Here is a 23,151-nt window from a genome sequence, read left to right as displayed (position 1 = left end):
ATGGCAACAAACAAATGAAAGGCTGTTTGTTTTTCTCTCCTCCACTGAAATGGCGGTGCCTTTTCTTAAACTTGCACAAAGGATAGACTTTTATGGCGTTGCCTCAGCCTCCTGCTGTTTGTCTTGGAGACTGATGGGTAGCGTCACATTTTTATGAAGCTGTGAAAGGTCTATGTTTTTTATTTGCTTTAGGTTGCTGTAGCTGTAACTGATATAAAAGAGACTAAAATGTGCAAAGCCAAAGGGAAAATATCAAATGTGTCTGGACGCCCAACCGGTCGAAAATTCCACTTTGTGTACTTATCCTTAAGGCAGATCATTTTTACCATTTTGATGAAAAAAAATCCCTACCCACAACACATTAGCACGTGGCAGAATGCTTTAGCAGTTTTTTCTCCAGTCTTTCTCAGGAAGGCTAAAGCTTCTGGTCAGAAATTAAGTACAGGTTTATTCCAATGAAGGACAAAGTTGGAGATAAACAGAAACTATCATTTCTGTGGCATCCCCTTCAGTCAAACCTGGATTCTTAGCCCAGACATTCACACAGTTTCATCAGTGCTAATAGGCCAGTTGGAATCCTATTTGTGTCTCAGTGCGCAGCCTATTACCATATGGAAATCTTATTCAAAATACTGCATTACGATTTTTTTTTTTTTCTAAATCAAATTTAGTTTCCGCCATCAAGGGTCGGGTTATTTCAGCATGCTGTGCTTGGAGATTGCTTGTCCCTGAAAGTCAGCGATTGGCTGGCGCCGACGTCTTCCATGCCATAAGGCTCCAAAGCCCCCACCCACCCACCGTCACGTTAGTCTGACAGTGGTCTGTCTGGCTTGATAACATGGGGGGGAGGGGGGAGGGGGGATGGGGGGCTCTCCCGTGCCCATTTCCAAATTGACCCTTCAAGGTCCTCATGCCGAAATGAAATTGCATTTGTCCCCCATTAGAAGAAGCATGGGGATTTGGGAAATTGTTGGAACTCTGTGACAGTAGTGAACACTATATAGAGTAATAGAATTATTATGCAAATGAGTCAAAAGGTTGGTTTCCATTGTTGCGAGGGACCAAAGACTCACTTCAGGGTCTCTTAGTAGATGTGTGAATAATCTGCTTGGGACAATGTCACTCACAGCAATGCCTTTAAATACAGTTAAAGGAGCGATTATTCACGTTTCAATGCAACAAGTCCTAAGGTGCTGAGATTGTCTGCCTTTGTATCGTACAAGAATATCATGGCATTTTATTCATTTTTATTCACCTAGCTAATAGTAGGAAAAAAAAAAAAAAAATACATTATACAATGTATGTAGATGACTGACGATAATCATCGGTTATTCAATTCCAAGCTGTTCCAAGCCAATTTTAACTAATGGCTGCATGCTGCTTAAGCCTTTTAAAGGTCATTCACAACTCCTAAGATGAAAGGTTTATTGACCTTTTTTTTTAAAGGTGAATGGGGAGCAGTGCTCCTTTGCAGTCCGTGACTATTCAAGTTAAGGCCCTTGTTGCCTTAATATCAACCATTCTTAGAGCTACATTATCTAGATATATTATAATTGTCTTATGATCATTCTGCATGGGCCACTGTTCCTGGTCTTGAATAAAAAATCTCAACTCACTACAATATCTTGGAAGAACATTCCACTTGTTTCAAGAATATTTTTGAAACAAGTTGAATTGGATTGAAGCTAAACAATTTCAACCACTGGTAGATTTTGACTGCTTGTTCTGTGAAAAACAGGAAATTGTTGCTAAGAAAACAATTTGAAGACAAAATACTACATTAAATCACTTGGTAAGATCTACATTTCACAGAGCAGCTAACCAATTACTTCGGATATGTTATTAAGGAAAATTTGGGTTGTCGTGGAATTTGGTGAGTTTTAACTAATGCTACTTTCTTGGGAAGAGGGTGTCTATCAGGATTGAGACTGAGGTTAAATGAGAGGATGGCATTAATAGCCGAGACGTTGGCAGCATCTCCCAGCTGCTAATTAGCTAGCAAGCGCTGTCTTTAGTGAGACGAGAGTTGTGGAGGAAAAGTTACAGACAGCTGTGTTTGCTTTGCTTTGGACTTTGTAGCACAAGACTCCATGCTGAGCAGTGTTGTTCTCTTTGACAGTTTACCTCAGACAAAGGAAGAAACAAACAAACAAAGTTTGCTCTGATACGATGCATTACAGATTAGCATTGCAGATTAAGCACTAACTATTTTCATATAAATGTCATTTTTTCTACTCTGTCACTGATTCATATAACACAATAATGATTCAGCCTATACTTAGGTCATTAAAGTGTTTACATGTGTTCTAAGCTATGGTGACCAGACAAGAAAGAGACAAGAACTGCAAAAATCTGAAAACTCACTCTGCAGTTTGTAATTAATCAGACTTTTTTTTTTTTTTTGGACCAAGCCATAGCTACAGTAGCTGTTTGCGCACAAGAGCAACAGGAATTTGAGTCATGCATTCAAATTGTTGGCTGGTGACAACAATTTGAAATTTGATCTGTTTATTTATGTGACAACAGTTTAGCTATGTAAGGATGTTTGCATGTGGTTTGAAAACCCTTTAGAGGAGAAAAGAAAAAATTAAAGCTGATCATTTCTATTGAGAGGGAAATAAGGACAGATGGTATCAGTATTAGAAAGGAAGGTCAGTAATTTGATTTTACCAATGTCAATCATCCAGACAGTAATTTTTTTTTTTTGCGACTGTGGTAATCCAGGAACATGCCACACAACGTCATCCGCAGTACAGCAAAACAGGCAAAACTCTCTTTAAAGTCGAGATGAAACGGCATTTCGAGAGTATCTAACTTCCGTATCGTGACGTATTTCCGAGTGAAACAGGAAAGACAGGTGGGACATAACGTTGGGAGGAATTTGATTTGAACGTTGAAAAGTGGGTGTGTCATAACACCCGAAGACACACCGAAGTACCATGCCGTTGCTAGCTAGCTAACTAATGAATCTTAGCCTCTTAGCTCTGTGCGCTAAAAGTTGAAGATTGATTGATGGGTGGATGTCATGATATTATTGGTTGAAATTAGTTACGGGCATGCTTACGTCAGCACACGGCATATTTTGTTTTACAGGAAGAAAACATGATTGAATTTTGATATAAGAATACAATGAAATTGATTTTTGGTATTTTTTTTGGCATATATTGTTAAATAGGTGCACAGTATGACCGGGGATGTGATCTAAAAGGGTTAAAAAGGCATTTTTCATTTCATCTGTTCTTTAAGTGGCTCCACATGGTCGTAACGCCAGATGCAGCAGCTCCTGCGCTCTTTTCCACTATTTTCTTTGCTTAGACGCACTATCTCTTCCTTTTATTGATTATGTTACATTCTATTTGTTTGCTTATATTCTGTTAGTCTTTTTTTGTGCTGAATCCTATTACTTTAGCTGCTGCAATGACCTAATTTCCCTATGGGGATCAATAAAGTTTCATCTAATCTATCTTTAACATGGAGGTAATGTCAGCCGGGGAAAATCAGTGACATGTTTGTTCCGGACAGGATGTGCAGGATGGCCACAGGTAATACTAATGGCGTCCGGATAGGGGGGAAATCCCGGGACATTTCTAGACGTGGTGCCAGCCAGGGACAAAGCACCAAATCCTGGGTCTTTCCAGGGAAAAATCCTCTGTGAAAAAGTGCTTGTTGAAAAGTAATAATGGTCATCTGTTTCATTGTTTTTCATATTTTATACTTTTTGTAAATTATGTGACTGCATATCATCCCACTACCTGTAAAACCACTTGTCCTCAGAGAGGAGATCACAACTTCAAAATGGGTTAAAAGTTCTTTAAAATTTTAAATACAAGTATGAACTGAAAGAGGAACATGAACACCATGCAAAGATCCAAATGCAGTGAATATTAAACAGCACTTACTGTTATTATCTGATTGCTGTCACCATCATCAGATATTTAAAAAAAATCATAAAATCATGAAACCACATGGTCAGCTGTAATATATGGGGTTTCCTTATCTGCTTTCCACATGTGCGTAATGCAAGGTTCTTGTAAGTTTGCAATTTTTTTATTTTTTTTTGATAATGGAGACATACAGTATATTGATATAACTGCTGTCAACCATATGTCAGCACTATCTTTTTATATTGGAAATATTTGTTGCTGAACTAAATTTATGCATTTCAAGTAGGGCCCAGAGGCAGTTGGCAACAGAGGGAAAACAAAATGGCTCCAGTGTAGAAGACATGGGTGACATGTGAATATGTGATAGTTTGTCAACACTGTCAGACATCAACAGCGTCAGGTTTTCTATTTGACGGTGTTAACAAATATCACCAAAGCATCTTTTATGGTGGCTTGACAATCATTTATGATCATAGTAAATGCTAATATGTCTTGTCATGTTTTATTAACATCTGTACTTAAATAAAACATAATGTTCTCACCATATACATGATAGATACAGTTGATGTTTCATTGTTTTGAGGTTTGATGTAATCGCTAAAAACTAAAATGAAGATAAAACTTTACTTATTGAAGGCTGGTACTTGGTGTTTACTTTGTAAATACTTTAATTGAATAATTTTAAATCAGACATGACTTTTTATTACTTTTAAAAACTATGCGATTACATAGTAAGGACTGTCATGTCAAACCTTGTTGTTTTGGTGATTTTCATTTGATCTTTTCATTTCATATTTCATATTTTCATTTCATCGTTTGGACTGAACAGGAATTGACCGGGTGGTTTAAATAATGACCTGTTATCTGTTGTTATAGCTCTGTCATCTCCGTCAGATGGACTTTTAGTTGATTTTAAATAAATGTGTTCATATCTCCTTACAAAAACATTTATCTCTCTGAACTTAAAGACGTGCTTTTTGATGTTGGAAATGATTATGTTATATCTTTAATACTGAAGATAAAGTTGCATGAGGTAAGTTAATGTATTTGTGGTGGTGTAATAAATGAACAAAAGTCAACATTCAACATTTAATTGCACATATGTGTAACTGTGGAGCAGAACGGAAGATTCTGAGGCTCTGAATCTGTGTTGGTCAAAAGAAAGAAACAAAAAAAAACAAAAAAAACATGAATTTTGTTTTTTGCTGTGTCTGATGGTGTAGACTCAAACCAAGTAATGACACGAACATGGGAAAAAAAAAATCAGGAGACTGCACTGAAACATCCTTGTTAGCTGAAAACGTTTTAAAAAAAATTGTGTTTTTTCAAAATTAAAGCCCGATTTGTCCCAGTTCTGAAGAATCAGTGTGTACTGTAACTGTTGAATATAGAGTGGAGTGTCCAATTTAACCAATCAGATAGCTTTGTCAGTACTACTGCTTTTATAAAAAAAAAAAAAAAATGCAATAATCACATTATTACATTATTGAACTCCAAAAAAGAACATTTTCTCTTAAAAAAATCTTTAGAATATTGGGAAATACAATATGTCTAGCCTAGTCTAATGATGATAATATGAAGCCATTTAGAAAGTGCTTAGTGAAAGCTGAGCACATCTTATCCCTCTTACAAAAGTGCTATCAATATGTTCTAATGAAGAGGAGCTGGATGGATTAGTTGCAGAATTGTAATCCAGATTAGTTGCTTGAGTGGATCAATTTACATAATTGTTTGATTTTGATTCATTGTAATCCTTTCTCTTCTTAACAATTGGTAAATGCAAAGGCATAGTTAAATATCTTTCACCAACCTATCACTTCCCCTCCCCCCTGTCCGCATTTCCAATACTCACAAGCATGGAGCTATTGCACGGCTGAATCATCGGTTCCCATTCCTTAAATTTGTTTCATTTTGTGCTCTTTTATATTTCTTGAACTCTAGATTGATTGTCCCCCCTGTTGTTGGATGCAATTTGATGGAGCTCTACTCATAGCCACATGACAACACAGCAGCCTAGCGATTGGAAGCCATTTTGGTGTTGATCTCTCATAGTCAGCATCCTCTTTTTATATCTTTTTATTTTACATGCAGTTATATTCATATATTAGCTTAGCAGCCACTAACCTTATCTGTACCAATTCACATTGCTTTTTGTGACCAATTTGTGCAGCATCCCCCGGGTACTTGAGGATAAATTAAACATCTACTGGATTGCTTCACAGCAGCGTCCACTGTAACCTCCCCCACACCCTAATCCATTACTTTGGCTTTCTGCTGTCTTGATTGGATCGGCAACAATTAGTTGCTGTAATTTTCTTCTTAGTTTTTAATATTTACAAATGGAAACTACATGTTTACAAAAGGGAGGAAAATGTTTATTTGTATTTACTGACCAATGTCCATGAACTGCAGTATGCAAACTCAAACATGGACACTTACAGCATGATGTCACCTGAAACGCTGTGGTTCGCTGCCTATAGTTGCTATAGTTACTGTATATACTACTGATGACCAAGCTTAAAACAGAAGCTATTCCTTTAGATAGGCCTAATTGGATTTTACCATATCTCTGCATTAATGGAGATACATAATCATTATGTCATTGAGGAGAAATACCCTGAGTGAGAGAGAGAGAAATAAAAGCGACAGAGGAGATGAGTGATGATCACTGAGCCGTCCGCCTTGCCCAATTAAGCAAAGACAAGTAATTGTTTAAACAAATTGCAACAGGACATATCTGAGGCACTCAGGGGTCATTTGCGTGATGTCACATAATAAATAAGGACATAACTGGCTGACATGCCGCACACGGGTGAGAACTAGAGATTAAAAGGCCATATGGAAAGTAGCAGGAACATCGCTGAGTGCGCTGTGATCTGGTCCCTGGGAGGCTGCGGTCATTTACAATACAGATGTTCAGATGTCTCTCTGTCGCTCTGGGTGGAACGATGCTATGCCTGCTTGATATTCCAATCACCACATTTTGTAACTTTTTTGTAACTTACATGGCCATCTTTAAATACATTATAGGAAGAAACAAACTAAAAAGGGACACAGTTAAATAGGTTTGCTTGTGATATGATATATTTACACTGTAAACCCAAAAGATCTTCTTCAGGCATAAAACAAGTTACTCAAGCATAATTGAGCTCCTTCCTTCCTCTATCGCAGCTTATACAGTACACTCTGTTACCTGGCAAAAACTCAGCCCAATCTAATATTGTCCTGCTCTCTGCGTCTACAAATAAATCACCCAGGAGCAATGCAGAGTTGTGTGTGTGTTCCCCTTTTCTTTTTCTTTATTTCACATTTCCCCCATGCGCTCATTCAGCCCATGCTAGCATTGTGGCTAGTGCTTGTAATCGAGGACGTCAAAGAGGGATGACACTGACTCCATTAGCAGGGTTTCTCATGTTGATGTCAGGCTGGCCATCGGTTTGCAGGGGAATCTCGTTAGGGTTCTTATTGACATTGTGTTTCATTAACTTGATTAATGACATCTCTTAGGGCATGCTCCACAGTAATCAACATCTCTGCACCAGCGAGGGGCTGTCTGCAGTCAAAGATGGGACTCTATGGGCTTCTTTTGCCCATTAGCCCACACTTCACTAGCCTCACTGTCTCCTGCCTGTTTCCTAAAGGCGCGACTCGAAAAGGATCTTAAATTCATAAATACCAAGCCAGTATGCAGTAACAGACCATTGAGTGGGCCCCAGATGACCATTACGAACTTTTCATTTCAAAAACTATGTGTATATTGCACAAAATAAGCCCTGCATTGGAAATTAAAGAAATAAAGCATCTTGTGTCCATATCAGCCAAGAATACATAATTTAAGTTGCTCCTACCAAATTATTTGGTAGTGCAGGCATCGTAATTTTGAGGCTAATGGCCCAATTGTCCTGCTATTTCCTTAAATTTCCTCCAGGTTTGATTACATTGCACAATTCACCTTGCCAGGAGAAAACTTTCTTTGAGGCTGGTACTGAAGGAAAGGTCATGGCATGTCCCTTGGCCAGCAAGAGCATATTGCTACTGTCAGATTAAAACCTTTTATGTCCAACGTTAGCTTAAAATGTCATATAATGTACTCTAATTTAAAGATACAGCATTTTCAGTGAGCTTAATGGGTTCCGGGGTAACAAATGAAGGACTATGGACATTTTACTCCAATTCAGTCTCCATTGGCAGCAACATGCGCTTCCGGAAGTGGTGTTGTTGAACACAGAAGCATGTCATACAACAAATGTCGACTACTGTTTTAGTGGTTCCCTCTATCTCTGTGTATCCTTGCATCTGCCCTTATATCTCCCCCCTTAGGGGAAGTCACATCCTGGGTCAGTGCGTGGAAGACGAGCAGCTGCTCACCCCAAATACCCCAAGAAGGAGAGGACTGAAGGCCACTGATGCCCGACTCCAGACACTGTTTACCAGGGAAGGGCAATACACAGCAGAGATCAACAAACCCCACCTGGAATACATATTTACCTTTCATCATCTGGTTTTTACCCGCATTGTACTCAGTTATATTTGCCAGCTCTCTTAAGGGAGAGAGGGAGAGCTGTGCTGGTGCAGCTCCAAGCAGGTGGCTGCCGGGGTTGTCGTTGTGGGAGCTGACTCAGATAATTTGCCTTTTCGCCTCATTTTCTCGGTACATTCAGCTCAAGACAATAGTAGCTGGCAAAGTAAGTGCAGAGGTGCAACAGTAAATTAACAATGAATTAGCAACATAAAGTCAAGGGTTTTGGTGGGCCAGTAATGGAATAGGGTGCATTTCAGTTAAGAGATCAAGATTAATGCTTATCATGACACAGTCAATTTTCAACTGTTAATAAGTTGATTTTTTCAGTGATAATATATGTTGAGTTGACAAGTTTGAGTTGTTTGTCCACTCATAGAGGTGATATGGTTCTGGGGAGAGAGTTCAAAACTATCAAGTGTTAAATTAACTCCGATGAATGTGGAAACATTGGCATAGTGCTTTTACACTGTCAGAGTAACACTGGCGATTTGTAGCAGATACAAAGGCCCTGATTCACTAAGCGTTTGCGGAGGTAACTGAACATGCAAAGCCTCCGCAATGAGAGAAAGAGGAGCTCCTGCTAATCACTAACGGTGCGCTGTGAGCGTTCTGCCAATGCTCCTCATCCATATGTAGATAGGAGTTTTACATATAATTATTGCCTAAATTATATGACTTGGGGCTTGGTCATGTAAATTTGGCTTAGCAACCAATTCACAAAACATCAGGCAGTATGCGCTCCTGCAGGAAACGTACCGCAAACAAAATCCTTCAAAAGGTGCTCTTAATTGCTTACTTGGGTGAGACCCTTAAATTAGCCACTTTTTGGGTCAGATGGATTTTTACCATGGCGGCTGTTATTTACGCAAGACGCAGACATTGTCACCAGCAAATTAGATCAGTTAGAGAGCATGTGAGCATTGCGAGAATTTCTATCCTTGAACTGCAACAGCCAGAAATTATTTGGAGATACCGACTCAGATGATATTGCATCTTATCAATAATATAAAAGAAGAGAATAGAACAGAGGACCCATAGATCCCATTCAATTCCTGGCATTGTTGGGACATGTATACACTTTAGTCGCATTTCTTGAACTATGACAAAGTTGCGCATGTCTCCAGCTCAACATGTTATGTGGAGGTAGAAGGGAACTGTAGTCTGTACTGGGCTAGATTAAGGGCTGATTCTTACCAATATCTGTCATCCACAACTGTTTGTAGGATCTATTTTGGTTGATGAAATCCCTATATTCATCCGAAGGCGGAGGGACAGATATGTGCGTTTCATCTGCAGCCTCTAATTTGAGAGATACGATGTTTATTTTCCAAGCACTGCGCAGTTATGCACATCTAATCCAATGTGGGTACTTTGTTTGAATCTTGCTCAAATAGCACCAGGCTGTTACAAAATAAGTACTCTATGCTTTTGTACGCACCAAACTGGTTGGCTATAATTTGGTAGGCTATTCCGTACACCTTCCAAGTTTATACAGTGCAAATCATCAGGAGTATAGGAGCACAGATGGTGACATCCTGGACGCACTGGAGACGCTCGCAGTAGATCACACAGCTCCAATCTGAAGTTCTGTCTCCACTCTACATCACTGAACTCCCTCAGGACCACCTGTTTCCTCACTCTGTATCCTCATCCAAAAACACTGGGTTGCCCAGGGTGCAGCAATTGCTTGCATCATCTCCTTCTTTCCAATGGGTTTTCCAAAAGTAGTGTCAGAAGCATGGGATTTTGTAATTATAATAGAGATAGCCATATGGCTGCGATGAACAACATGATGTAGTAGAGCAGAATCAAGGTTGTAATTGTTTTGGTTAAATTTGCTAGTGCAACAAAAAAACATAAAAATCCCATTTCCACAATTTTCTCATATATGAATATATATATACGTATATATATCTTTCAGATACTAAAAATAAATAGTAACGTATCAGTAATGTAAACAAGATTATTATGAGGAGTTGTCAGTTTATGTAATCATGTAAATGGCTTAATCAGACTATTAACCTTAAAAGCTGCATTGGCAATAGTCACTTTATTATGTGCATGTAAATGTAGCCATTTGGAAATTGTGCAATTTGCAGGCGCAGTTATAAATTGTGGGTGTTTTTTTGCACGATCACTTGATATTTGCATATATATTTTTGTGAATAGGATGCACTTTGCTTCTGCAGTTCAGGACCAATTTGCTCGAACTATTTCCTCCCGCAATGCAATCTTAGTGAATCAGGACCAAAGATTTCAGGACACGATTGCTCATTGAACTGTTAGAGAAACATAATTCCCCCCTGTGGGTGCCTGACATCATTTTTACCATGATCATCAAGACGACTCCTTTGCAGTGACTCAACTGGGGTCATCAGGTGAAAGTCAGACACTTAATCCAATTTTCAATCCAATCCAATGTGTTTCAGACTGTTGGGTCACCAATCGTGGCTAAGACTTTTATAAATTGTCATCCAAGCTATGGGATGGGAATGGAATAAGAATTATTCTCTTGTATTAATTATCAAATAAGGTTGCATCAAAGGTGAAGTTTCACCTTTTTGTTTGTCTTTGTACATTTGGCCTGATAGAAATAGAAATTGTATTATCATTATTGTAATTAAAATGAAAAATCTATGAAAAGATTGTAGTTTTAGCCACAGTGATTCGTTTTGACAGCCATTTTATTGATATGCACATCCATTAGGCACCGCCAGGCCTATTGTGAGCCAAAACAGTCATTACACACCACTAGGCCTATATATTGTGAGCCATTATAGCCCATTGATTGATCACACAAGTAGGTCTAATTTATGATCCGATGTGCGATGTGCCCACAGATTATTACAAATCTATGGGCACAAATTGCTAATTTGAGGGTACAGTTGACGAATCTGTACGCACAGATTCTGTGGGTACAGTTTACTAATCCGTGGGTACGGATTTTCACATCAATTATTTTTTTTCTCCCAGGTGACTCGTGGGGGGCTCTGTAAGCTAGCAACGTGCTCAGCCATCTAAGGTCCTCATGGACAATGGCATCGTTCATCAGCTCAACCCTATTGCTATCATCAGTGATTGAATGTTGAATGTGACACATATGTTTCCATGACACCTACTGCAATATCCCAGCATCAGCAACTCACAACCGATCACATGATCAGAACAGCTCTTACCCTCTTACGCTTGATCCCCTGTCACGCTCTCCTCAACACCAATTTGACCCAAGTTAGGTAGCTAGCTATGTGCTCCATAACCCCCCCCCCCCAGTATCCTAGCACCCCACATGGCTGTTTGAAAGAAATCTGATCTTACCATATGAGTCTGATCCACCGTTCTTTCAAGCATTCACTCTTTGGAGAATCTGTAAATGCTGTACAATAGTGGACACCGGAGCGGTGGTTACAATCCGGCACAAAACCATTTATCACGGAGAGCCGGAGATCGAAAAAGGCACTGTGACGTACAGCACTGTGGAAATTGTAGTCCTTTACCAAGCTAAGGCTGTTATGTACACAGACTTGTACCCATGATTTTTTTCTTGTTTTTTTTGTTTGTTTGTTTGTTTTTTCAGACTTCGAACTGCAAATCCGATTCAGTGATCCATTACTCTTGCATCGTAAATTCTTTGATTGATTGAATGAGCGGAACCATATGGATCCCAGCTATTCTGAAATCTGGGTACTACAAATGAATCAGCAAAACATTTCTGGAACCTTGATCACATTGGGATTACCACACTTTAGAAAGCTCCTGCTGAAAAGGGTCTGTTGGATGTGTGTACAAGAGAGAGGGAGAGACAGACAGACAGACAGAGAGAGAGAATTCGGAACAACTTATTTAAGGCAACAGAAACTCCCGATGGAGTCATCTTTCACAACTTTGAACTCAATAAGAGAAACAGGTTCCTGTTTCAAGTCTTTTTGTAGACTATTTCATGCTGAGAGTGCAGAGATCAGAAAGGCTTTCTTGCCATCTCTGTCTAATATTTAGGAAGGAAATGCATCATCAGATGAAGATGATCACTCAGAATTGTTAATGATTACCTTTGATGGCACTGAATATGGCCTCTAAGGAGTCATAATCATAATCATACCACAGTATGCACTTAACACCAGTGCACAGCCAACAGAAGTCGTCACTGTGGCAAGATTTTATGGTGGTGTTTCCATCACCCGTACCTCATACATGACTATTAGCACTTCAGCTTGGGTAACTGGAAATCTTAATATGCAGAGATATTAATGCCCTGGTCTTTATGCTCAAGTATTACCCCAGAGATGTAATCCTTTAACAACTTTTACCCATTAACACTTATTTCCTGTCCCTGCGACGCTGACTGGTGGCCAGGCGATTTAATGTTCAGGCAAGGGAGTGATAGTAGAGGTAATTGATGAGCAGCCACAGCCAAGTCTGTCTCACTCTGTCCAGGCAAGTGCAAGCCAAAGACGTGACCAGGGCACCTTAAGGTCTCATCCTTTTAATTACACTTTTACTTAGTCAACCGATACACTTAAACTCCTGCAATGGAGTAATTTGGTGGATGGGAGTAAAAGTAAAAGTAAAGGAAGAACATCCAAAGTGAGGCCCCTTGAAAAGTCTTGTTTTTTTGTGTTATGTGTGGGAGAAATTATGTTTCTCCTTTTTTTTCCTACCAGAGGATGCTGAATGAATCTGTACCTTTGACCCTCAACCTGATTCTGCCAAATGGGTCAAAGCCAGTAAGAACTAATTCTTAGGCTTGGGTGACAGAGATAAATGATCATGAAATAATAAAAAAAAAAAAGTGAAGACACAATGTAATAATCCTTAAGCCTAAGCTTAAGCTTTTTTTTTGCTGGTTTGAGAACAAACAAATCTGTTCTTAATGTGCCTTTCCTGTAAAAGGAAAAAGAAAAAACACACTTTGCACACTGAAAGCCATTCACGCAGTAACTATATTTGGTTGTATCAGATTATATTCTTGTGCTATTTTGAGGCTGCTGAATGTGCTTTAATGACGTGTCTTATATGTTACAGTATGTCCTTTATCTTTGGTTGTTTGCATGTTCTGTGATCAAATCTACAGTACGTCCTCGCCGGACGAAATCTTCCCACGCACAGTGCAAGACGAGCGGTAATGATACATGAGGCCAAGTATACTCACCGTCCTCCCGAGACTTCTGAATGAAAGCGTCAACACCGCTCTCTCCGTAGTTCCCCTCCGAGGCCACCGTGGAGACGTAGTTCCATCGCATGGCCTTGACGATATCCACCATGGCCTGGGCCTGGTAGGTGTCCGGAGGCACCACACGGGAGAAGAAGTCGTAGCGGGTGTTGTCGCTCAGTTCTGGGGCCGTGGAGGCGTAGCTCACCTGGGGTATCTGCACAGGAAGGAAGAGGACAGAATTAGCTTCCAGTGGATATAAGGGTATAGGGGGGTGGGGGGGAGTTATGGATTTGGAGGCAGAGATTAAAGTTGTGGGTATATAGGAGGGAGGGTGTGGGAACGCAAGGAGAGTGGTGGGAGGAATAGAGGAAAGGATATAGATTGGGAGACTTAGGGAGGAGAGGTCAGGGGGAGGGAGGGAGAGAGGGATAGAGGCGAGTAGAGGTGGAGGGAGGGAGGGAGGGAGGGAGGGAGGGAGAAAGTAGAATTTTTTTCAGAGGAGAGGTCTGACGGCCTCCAACAGACTGCCTTCCTTTTCCACACTCAAAACAGAGCCAGTCATCCTGAACCCCCACCGAGCCTTTTCATACTGAGCGCAGCGCCGGAGCTCCCTTAAACCGCAGGAGGCAGGCCAGTTCACTAGCTGAGATGATGAGCATGTCAAACTCATGAGTAGGGGTCACTTGCAAAACATAAACATGTCTCAGTGACTTATGAGGATGCAGAAGCGTAGCATAGCATGGGTTTATAGGGGTTTTCTGCACTACAGAAGGTAGTGTGGCTTCTTAGTTGGAGAAAAAATATTTGGAATTAAAGTTTTCTTCAGTTTTGTACTGCCATAGCATACTGACATAGGTCGTATGATCATGTACCAACTGTGAGAGACACAAGTTAAATGCCAATGCCAATTCACTTCTACATTAAAGCGAGTATACATTTAAATGGAATCAAATAAAGGTAGATGCATGATGGAGGACTTCTATAATGACTGCCACTGCACCTGAGATTTTACTAATGCTTGTGTCTTGAAGTAGGAAAAACATTGGAAAAGTAAACAGGTAAATAAATAAATAGATAAATAAGTAAACTAAGGCACGCAGCCTTTATTGAGTGACCAATTTTTTTGTAGCATTTTCTGGGTGCTGTTTTGTTTCTCAACAAAGGGAACCATCTTCAAGGATTGTACCTTGTCAGTTTTTGCTATAGGTAAACTGTGTTTCGTGAAAATGGAATTTTTCATCCCTATGGCATATATTGATTCACTAAACAGAAGGCAGAGGTGTTTCCCGGTAATGATACACAGCATGCCTTTTTGATGAGGATGTATCCGCATGTTTTTGTGTCTCTAAACAAAATTAGGAGAAGGTGCACTCAGTGAAACCTGATCCTAATGAAAAACAGCTCTGATTTCCCTCTGGATGCTTCTTTGCCACATGCAGCATTTCATTATCACAGACAGCAGACCCGTAGGCACACACACACACGCTTACACACACACACACACACACACATACACAGAGATAACCCTTGGTATTAAACATCTGACTTAAAGGCATCCTCCTCCTGCCAAGATGAACAGCACTCTGGCCCACCTTCCCTATTTGGGACCAAAAAAAAGAAAAAAACTGAACTGGATTCTTATCTTCACAGGCCCTTGGCCGCAGATTACCTGTGATAAGTATTAAATATAGATTAGAAAAGAAAAAAAATCTTAGAGGAAGATGGTTAGAAGGGACTTAGTCAAAGGACATGATCTGGATTACATTAATGAGCGCGCATAAACCACTAAATTTTGAAAGTTTATTTTCTGTAAGAGCCTTTTAATGCGCTCTATGCTGCATCTGGGGGCGAGAATATTAAAGCACCAGAATAGTTTTAATAAGCAAACCGCATTCAGAAGCATAAGATGTGGTGATAAGTGTTGATTTTCAGAGCTACGGCATGAAACAATGAAAATCTGTTTTTGTTCTTTATTTGGTATCATAAGGTGTTTGTTGTTGGTATTTTCAGTCTTATCCAATACATGCTTGTCCAAGCTACACTAGTTTGGTTTGAAATTTATTCATGCAGACAGGTTAGAGGCCAGAGTCGCTGAAGTGCTTCACTTCAGTACCAGGACCCTAAGATGCCCTGCACAGCATTGTTTTATTCCCTCAGCGTCAGCGTGTCTCAGCAAGGGAAAACATAAAACAGTGGTATGGAAAACATAATAATGGTCATCACCTTCATATAGTGAGCTCTACTTGGAATATTCATGGAATGGAATTCTCAAAAGCTGAGTGAACACATGTGAGGCTCCTGGTTGAGGTTATTTGGGAGGAAAAACAAGAAAAAGTAAACATTGGAAATGAGGACACAGAGAAAAGTTGCAGAGAGAAATTCTCTCCACCACATAATTGAAATGTGAAAATGCCTTAAGAAACGCTCAGTAGTTTCACAATAACTACTTGTTCGTTTAGCAGTGTTGGTGGCATTTCCAATTCAATTAAGGTCTTGCGGTGTGGCCCGGACTCCAAGAGCAGGGATCCCTTTAAATGCTTTGAAAGGCTTTGTTCAATGGAATTAACCCCACATGAGGGGTCTGCCTGCCTGTAATTAAAGTTATTGTATTGTAATGTTATCGTAATTAAAGGAGTCCTACTAATTAAGGACTGAAGCATTTCTTCTTTTTCCTAGTTCAGAGAGGTATTGTCGTGTTAACCTAGCAGTCCTTTTCTGCCCCCCCACCCCATAGATATATAGATAGATAGATAGATAGATAGATAGATAGATAGATAGATAGATAGATACTGGGATTTGAGACATATTTGGGTATTAATAACTAAATACAATAAGCAGAATCTACAGAAATATACATAGCTAAAATGCGTAAAAGAGGCAGCAGATATTTTCCTCTTCCTGGCTTGGCGCTTTCTCAGAAATGTATGACACCAAACATGTCATGTATGGAAGGCCCATCATGTGTGCCAAGCTGTTTAATAGATTTCTGTAACATAATTTGAGTCAAGCAATCTGTTTTTGCTGGGAAGATGACAAGTTGACAGTTGGTGAGAGAGATGTGGATAATTTTACATACGGCATCTTGAGCTGAATATTTTATATTTATACTGCGTTAATCTCAGCCTAAATTTGTGCTCTTAGCATGTGAGATTGTGAATAGAGTAGTAAAACCCTCGTTGTCCCACTGATTGTGTAAAATCAGATAGTCTTGTAACAGACTAATGTAAGCTGATATCAATTTAAGATTAATGAATCACACTGCGAATCATAACCCAGTAATATGTTGACTATAATGTTCATTTGACTATGAAAATAGCAATTACTGCAACACCCTCCCTGTGTTTTGTTTTTCAATTACACTTCAAATTGCATTTCAGTCTCAAGACTCTACTTGAATTCAATGTAACACAAATCATTTCCATTACAATGTTATGATTGATTGAATCTATGGAGATGCATAGATATTTAGATGCCCTTGTTTTGTGCATCCATCCCACTTGGACTATCTCCAGAATATGGGTCCCTAATTGACACCTCATTCAAATGTCTAATTTCTAATTCAGATTTTGCCCTATGATATGAAGACATTTAATGGTAACATTTGCAAATGTCCTAAGATCAACTAGGTCCAAATACAGCTCCCCAAAGTCATAATTTGGCATAGAAATATTGTGCTGCATCCCTTTATGTTTTACAGCATCATTTAAGAGCTTTTAGTGACTGTCTGGTGCCACATTTATCTTGCATGTTGTTTGCTTTGGTTTGTATCCTGTTGAGACGGGAGGAAACTTAATGATGATAATGTTGGGATCCAAGGTATAGGTGCAATATTTCTCTCTGTGCAGATTATGATAGCATGCAAAATAGCTGACTATATTTGCATCTGTAATTCAGACACCTGACAGATTCTTGTAACCTGCAGTACAACTCAAATGCAGAGCATCTGCTTCACTCAAGTTGCATATGGACAACATGGATGGGTAAACATAGTTTATCCTTACTACTTAGTAATCTCATTTTACCCTAGCAGAATGTTTACCTTCAGAGCATAGGCTAATAGTCTAGGCTTGGCTGTGTTTCTTCATGTCCTTGCCATTACTTGTAACAGGATTCACATACATGTAACAGGATTATAGTAATGTTATTACAAAAACAGTAACTGTATTCCATTACAGTTATTCTAAAAGAAACAATCATCAGATTACAGATAATTTTCAAAACAAAACAGACGATTACTTGTTGGATTAGTCAAAAGCATGTTAGAAAGGAAAAAGGCATTTAGATTGTGATAGATAATAACATCTTTCTATAGATAAGGTCTTAGAAAACCGTTCATATAGCAGCTGTAATGATGATAACAGCACTATTCAAATTACAGTCTGCAGTCAAGTACTCAAATAGTTTGTTTGTTTAGTTAGATATTCACTGTATTTTGGAGACCAAATGGTCAAAAAGTAACTGAAGGCAATCACATTGTGTCACTAAGTTTGAGTGCTGCAGGGGATTACCTTGCTTGTTAAAATTGTAGGCAGGTTATCAGTCATTTGTAATGGACTGAATTTGGAACCTAACTTTCCCATCCCTGCTCTTACTTCTGCAGACAAATCCAGCCCTTGTAGCCAATAGCATTCATTGTCCTCAGTCAGAGCATACGGTTAGGTTCAAAATAATTTGGATACACTGCTTTAAACAGCTTGTGATGATGACGAACATGCTTTTGGCGCATGATAGATATCCCTTTAGAACATTATTCCCACAAAAAGAGAATTAATTTCAAATTACTCTGAGGCAAGATTGGCCCCAGGCATCCTCCTCAGATTAGCATACACTTTTCATACACTAACATAAAAACATTTGGTGGGGAAATGCTTAAAACTGGCCTAAGACCAGTGCCCAAAGGCAATTTCACCCAACATCATGAGCATTCAACAGCTCTGCCTGCTGTCTTTAGACAAAAACAAATGGTTATGATAATTATACACTAAAAGTAGAACATCTGACTGCCTAACGAACCAAGGCCTGCTTTTGCACAACATGAGCAGTGGGTGAGCTCCCAGTGCAAAAAGCCTCCTCACTGTCACACGGCAGGTGCTTTATGTGCTGCATTACACCTAAGTGCCAATGGGCCAAAAGGCATAGTGCTCTCACTATATTCAAGCAACCCTGATGGCCCCGCTTTTGAGCTCCAGTTCCATGCAGATTCCATTTACAGAAACATCTCACTGTTGTTTAAATATGTGGTGGTCACCTAGTGCAGGACTAGAATATGCAATATGAAAATAAACAATAAAAGACTAATATTTATATATGTATTCATGTCTTCTCAGCATCTTTGGTGCCTGTCCATTTCAAGAATACTGGCACACATATTTTTTTCATTCACATGGCCTCTTCATTCAATTGAGGCAAAATATACATTTTGGTTCGGACAGAGGCTGCAAACATAAGCAGACTTCGTTTTGCAATTTTGCAATGAGGGATGTGGTGGATGGACTCTTTGAATCAAATGCACCACTTCAGTATCCAGGCTTTCTCCTTAATTGCTATCAGCTGCTGTTGACACTGAGGGGAGATTAAAGTTTCACTTTGTTACTGTCAGGGTAAGTGGAGCAGCAAATAGCTGAGCCTCCTGAATAGAAAACCAATTCCTGCATAATGACATAACAAAACACATTCTCACCACTCTGGGAATGAACAACAACTTACCAGTGAACAGAATGGGGACATCTCCGAGTGATGCATTGTTATATAATGCACATGTATAGTATTGGGAATTAATTCATTATTTTTATTATTTTTGTAGATTTCCACAAAGGAAATGTCTAATTTCTTGCATTTTATCAATCAATGTAGACTGTGTTGTATGTTTATTTTGATGCACTGCACATAGTATTAGTACTGACACAACATAGATGGAGAGGGAGGATGTCAACAGTTAACTGAAAGCTGATGGTAGACTATATTATCATTCTAGATAATGCTGCCTAATTTCTTGTGCAATCAGATAGAGCCACTCACTGTGGCAGTACTGTCCAGTCAGTCAAATGTTCAGTCCCAAGAGGCTGGTGATAAAATCTCTGAGCATGCTTTAGACCTTTTCATAATATTTCCATCTCTCAAATTTGACCTTTAATATTTTGACATTCAACTGCATTGAGAGGAGAAGGCAAAGCCAATAAGGTTGAGCTCATCCTGCTCTGTCTTCCACAGAGACTGACATCACCCTGCTCCAATCATGCAGATCACTCTGGGGAACCTCTCCACTGCCTGCCTTAGCTATAGTACAGCGATGGTAGCTCTCAAGTTATAAAATGATTTGTGAACTGAGCTGAATCTGCTTGCAGTGTGAGCGTTAGGGGTTGCAGGGTGAGGCGATTGCCCCCAGATGTTTTTTTTCTAACTTGGAAAAAGCCCATCTGCCTCTCTCCCAATGATGTCAAACCTACAGCTGGCCTCATTATGAAAGATTCTCCAGCAGAAATGTTGTAACTCCAACTAAAGCCAATCCAAACCCAGTTATGATTCATAATGAACAGATTAGTGTGATTTTCTCCAAATTAATGAGATGCATCAAAATCAAAATCTCTCTTGATACCAGAGGCATGGATGTTGTAGATATGATTTTACTTCTTTGAAATGAATGTGCAGTGGAATCTAAGATAAATTCCAAAAGATTATTTACAACAACAGTGTGTACTGTGTTTTGTCAAATACAAACATGTCTGTGGATAGTACTTGTATGCTATAGGCTGTTCGATATAGGGAGTGAACTTGACTATCACACCTGAGCAGCCCAGGCTGTGCTAAATTGTACATTGTGTGTGAGTGTGTGTAGGTGTGTGTGTGTGTGTGTGTGTGTGTGTGTGTGTGTGTGTGTGTGTGAGTGCGTGCCTGTGTGCCTGTTTGCATATGTTTGTGCATGCATGCGTGTCTATGTTTTCTGTTGGAAGCTGTCCCAGATATTGATTTTTTGTCACACTTCTGCTGTGCATGTTCAGATTGGCTCTAGAGTATGTGATCCATTTGATGTTGTCTGGAATGGATGAGACACAACAAGACACCTTTACTCTTTCTATGCACATTAAATCATTGTATTTGACTTTCATTAAAAACAACACTTACGCTTGCACTTAAAATAAAGTGGTTAGAAATTAGGGTGTGCAAAAAAAAAGCAGTAGAACTTAATGAGACAATTAGAGAGAGAGAATTAATGCAGATTATGTAAAATGTAATATACAGAAAATGTGAAGTATATTCAGTATGACAAAAGTGGAAAAATAATAAAATTATCTATTTATATAACAACGAGATTTGGGAACATAAGGAAAACAGATATGTGAATTTACAGCAAATATACATGGTGTGCAAACTGTGCATCATACTCACTTTAGCCTGTAAACTCAAAATATTGAATGATTTGAAGCCTCTTTTAGTTACCCAGAATGCTGCTGCACTTGGCAGAGCCTCTTGGGTGACCTCCAGGAATCTCTTGAAAAAGTTGCAAAGGGAACTTTTGCTTTGTGCTGCAAGAATAGCTTACTTGGAGAACTTAAAAGTGTTTTTAAAAAGGTGGAGGAACCCTCATAGATCCCTCTGTGAGCTGTTAAATTTTCTTCAGCCTATAGGGGATGCTCAAGGAACTTAATCAACCCTAACAGTGATGATGAACAAGTCAAGACATCACTGTGCAATAGCATTTAACATATATTGTTTTAGACTGTAAGTACACTGTAATATTGTTTCTGTTTATGGCAGTAAGTGATAATATATCAATGCTATAGCCAACAATGGTATACTTAAGCTACACATTTTTATCTAATACACTCATAAACGCCCTGAACAAGAAAGTCTTTACCATTTACCTTTTCCCAGATGTAATCAGTGTAAATGCACCCATAATGTTCAACCTAACATAACCAACACATACATACTTAAATGGCTTACAAAAAAATAAAATTCACGCAGTAGTAATAGAAAGAACCACTATACAAAGTGGGCTGGTACATATATGCAAATTCTATCAGACTGGTTCTTACGGGTCCCTTTGGATATCCTCGATGCTCCAAGGTTCTTTGAAGCACCCCTCATCTGTGCTAAACATAGCACCCCCATCTGTCAATGGATCATGGGCTTTATGACAGGCAGAGAGAGTATGTGAGGATGGGCTCCCTGCTATCTGGGTCTCATATCTGTGTGCTCTCCTTTCTGCTCTCCTCCTTATACACCAAAGACAGCACCTCTAGCGATCCCTTATTCAAGCTGCTGAAGTTTGCAGACGACACAAGCGAGCCCATTTTATGCAGAGAGGTGGCCAGACTGGCCATGCTGGCCACTTCTCTGCATTTCTCCATTCATTCATCTCCATTTTAGTGTGCCAACAACAACAACTTAACACTCTCAAGACGGTGGAGTGGTTTTCGCAAGAACCCAGTGGATCATCTCCATATGCTTATCAATGGTGCTACTGTGAACGCAGCGGAGTTATTCAAATTTATTGGGACCACAATCTGCATCACCCTCAAATGGGATGAGAACATCTGACCAATCTGACCAAGAAAGGCGCAGCAGAGGATATTATTCCAGCATCAACTTCAGCAGCTCATTGTGTCACAACCAATCCTGGTCCAGTTCTACAGATCCATCACAGCAAGCATCCTCACATCATCCATCACAGTCTGATCTGACTCTGCCTCCTCCTGCTCCAAGGCAAGCGTGTCATTCGAACCTCTGAGGGGGTAATCGAGTGTCGGCTGCACTGCATCAAAGACCTGCACAATGCCAGAGTGAGGAAAAAGGCAAGGAGGATTGCCGAGGATCTACCGACCCTGCCAACTGGGACACCCACCTGTTTGACCTGTTTGGGTGGCCATATCACCCGCCCCCACAACGGTTTCTTCCCATGGGAAATCACCCTCCACAGCCAGCCCTCCTTTCAACAACGACCCCCATGCACCGACCTAGAGATTCTTAAAGACACTCTACGGTTCTTAAATGCACATAATAAGAACTACTGATATTTACACCATAGCTACAAGCTGGTGGGTCAATTTGTATTTAGACATTAGTGAAGAGTTTGATCATTTGCAGCATTTCAAATTCATACCGCTATATTAGTCTGGAAGCAGCTGTCAATTCACAGTGGTTCTCAATCTTTTTTTAATGTGGCAGCACACTTCACAGCATTCCCAGCTAATGACTGACTATTTCACATATAGCAATGCTACGAGTATGATCACACAAAACCAGATAACAAATTGCAAAAATGCTTCTGTTGCAAGAGAACAGAAAAAAATGTTCCTAAAGTTATTTCATTAGATTTTAGTCAAAGCTGATGAATGTCCTATTTTTGTTATACTGACCATCTTCATGAAAGACATTAAGATTTTTGGTGTCTGTGCAAGCCGTCCTTGGATTTCAACTTTCTTTTGATTCTGATGGTGTTTGTTGTCAGAGGAATTTTACCATTGGGTTGCAGAAGTAAAATTATGACCTGTTAAATCATAAATACAGATATCAAGCAAGATATCGTCAACACCAAAGTGTCCATAATAACAGTTGTACACGGGTGACCAGAGTGATGGGTAAATGCACTGTTC

General features: G+C 39.5%; 1 protein-coding gene across 1 annotated transcript in view; it reads right to left on the bottom strand.

Annotated features, from left to right (window-relative positions):
- The window catches only part of LOC139915340 (metabotropic glutamate receptor 4-like), a 111,391-nt gene that overhangs the window by 54,997 nt on the left and 33,243 nt on the right, over positions 1–23,151 (bottom strand). The window contains exon 2 of the mRNA XM_071903938.1: positions 13,553–13,769. Coding sequence (XP_071760039.1) covers positions 13,553–13,769 — 217 coding nt within the window. The remainder of the gene's footprint in view (positions 1–13,552; positions 13,770–23,151) is intronic.

This window comes from Centroberyx gerrardi, chromosome 5, assembly GCF_048128805.1.
Source record: "Centroberyx gerrardi isolate f3 chromosome 5, fCenGer3.hap1.cur.20231027, whole genome shotgun sequence".
Lineage (NCBI taxonomy): Eukaryota > Metazoa > Chordata > Actinopteri > Beryciformes > Berycidae > Centroberyx > Centroberyx gerrardi.
The sequence above is the reverse complement of the archived record's forward strand: the minus strand, read 5'-3'. Positions and strand labels throughout refer to the sequence as shown.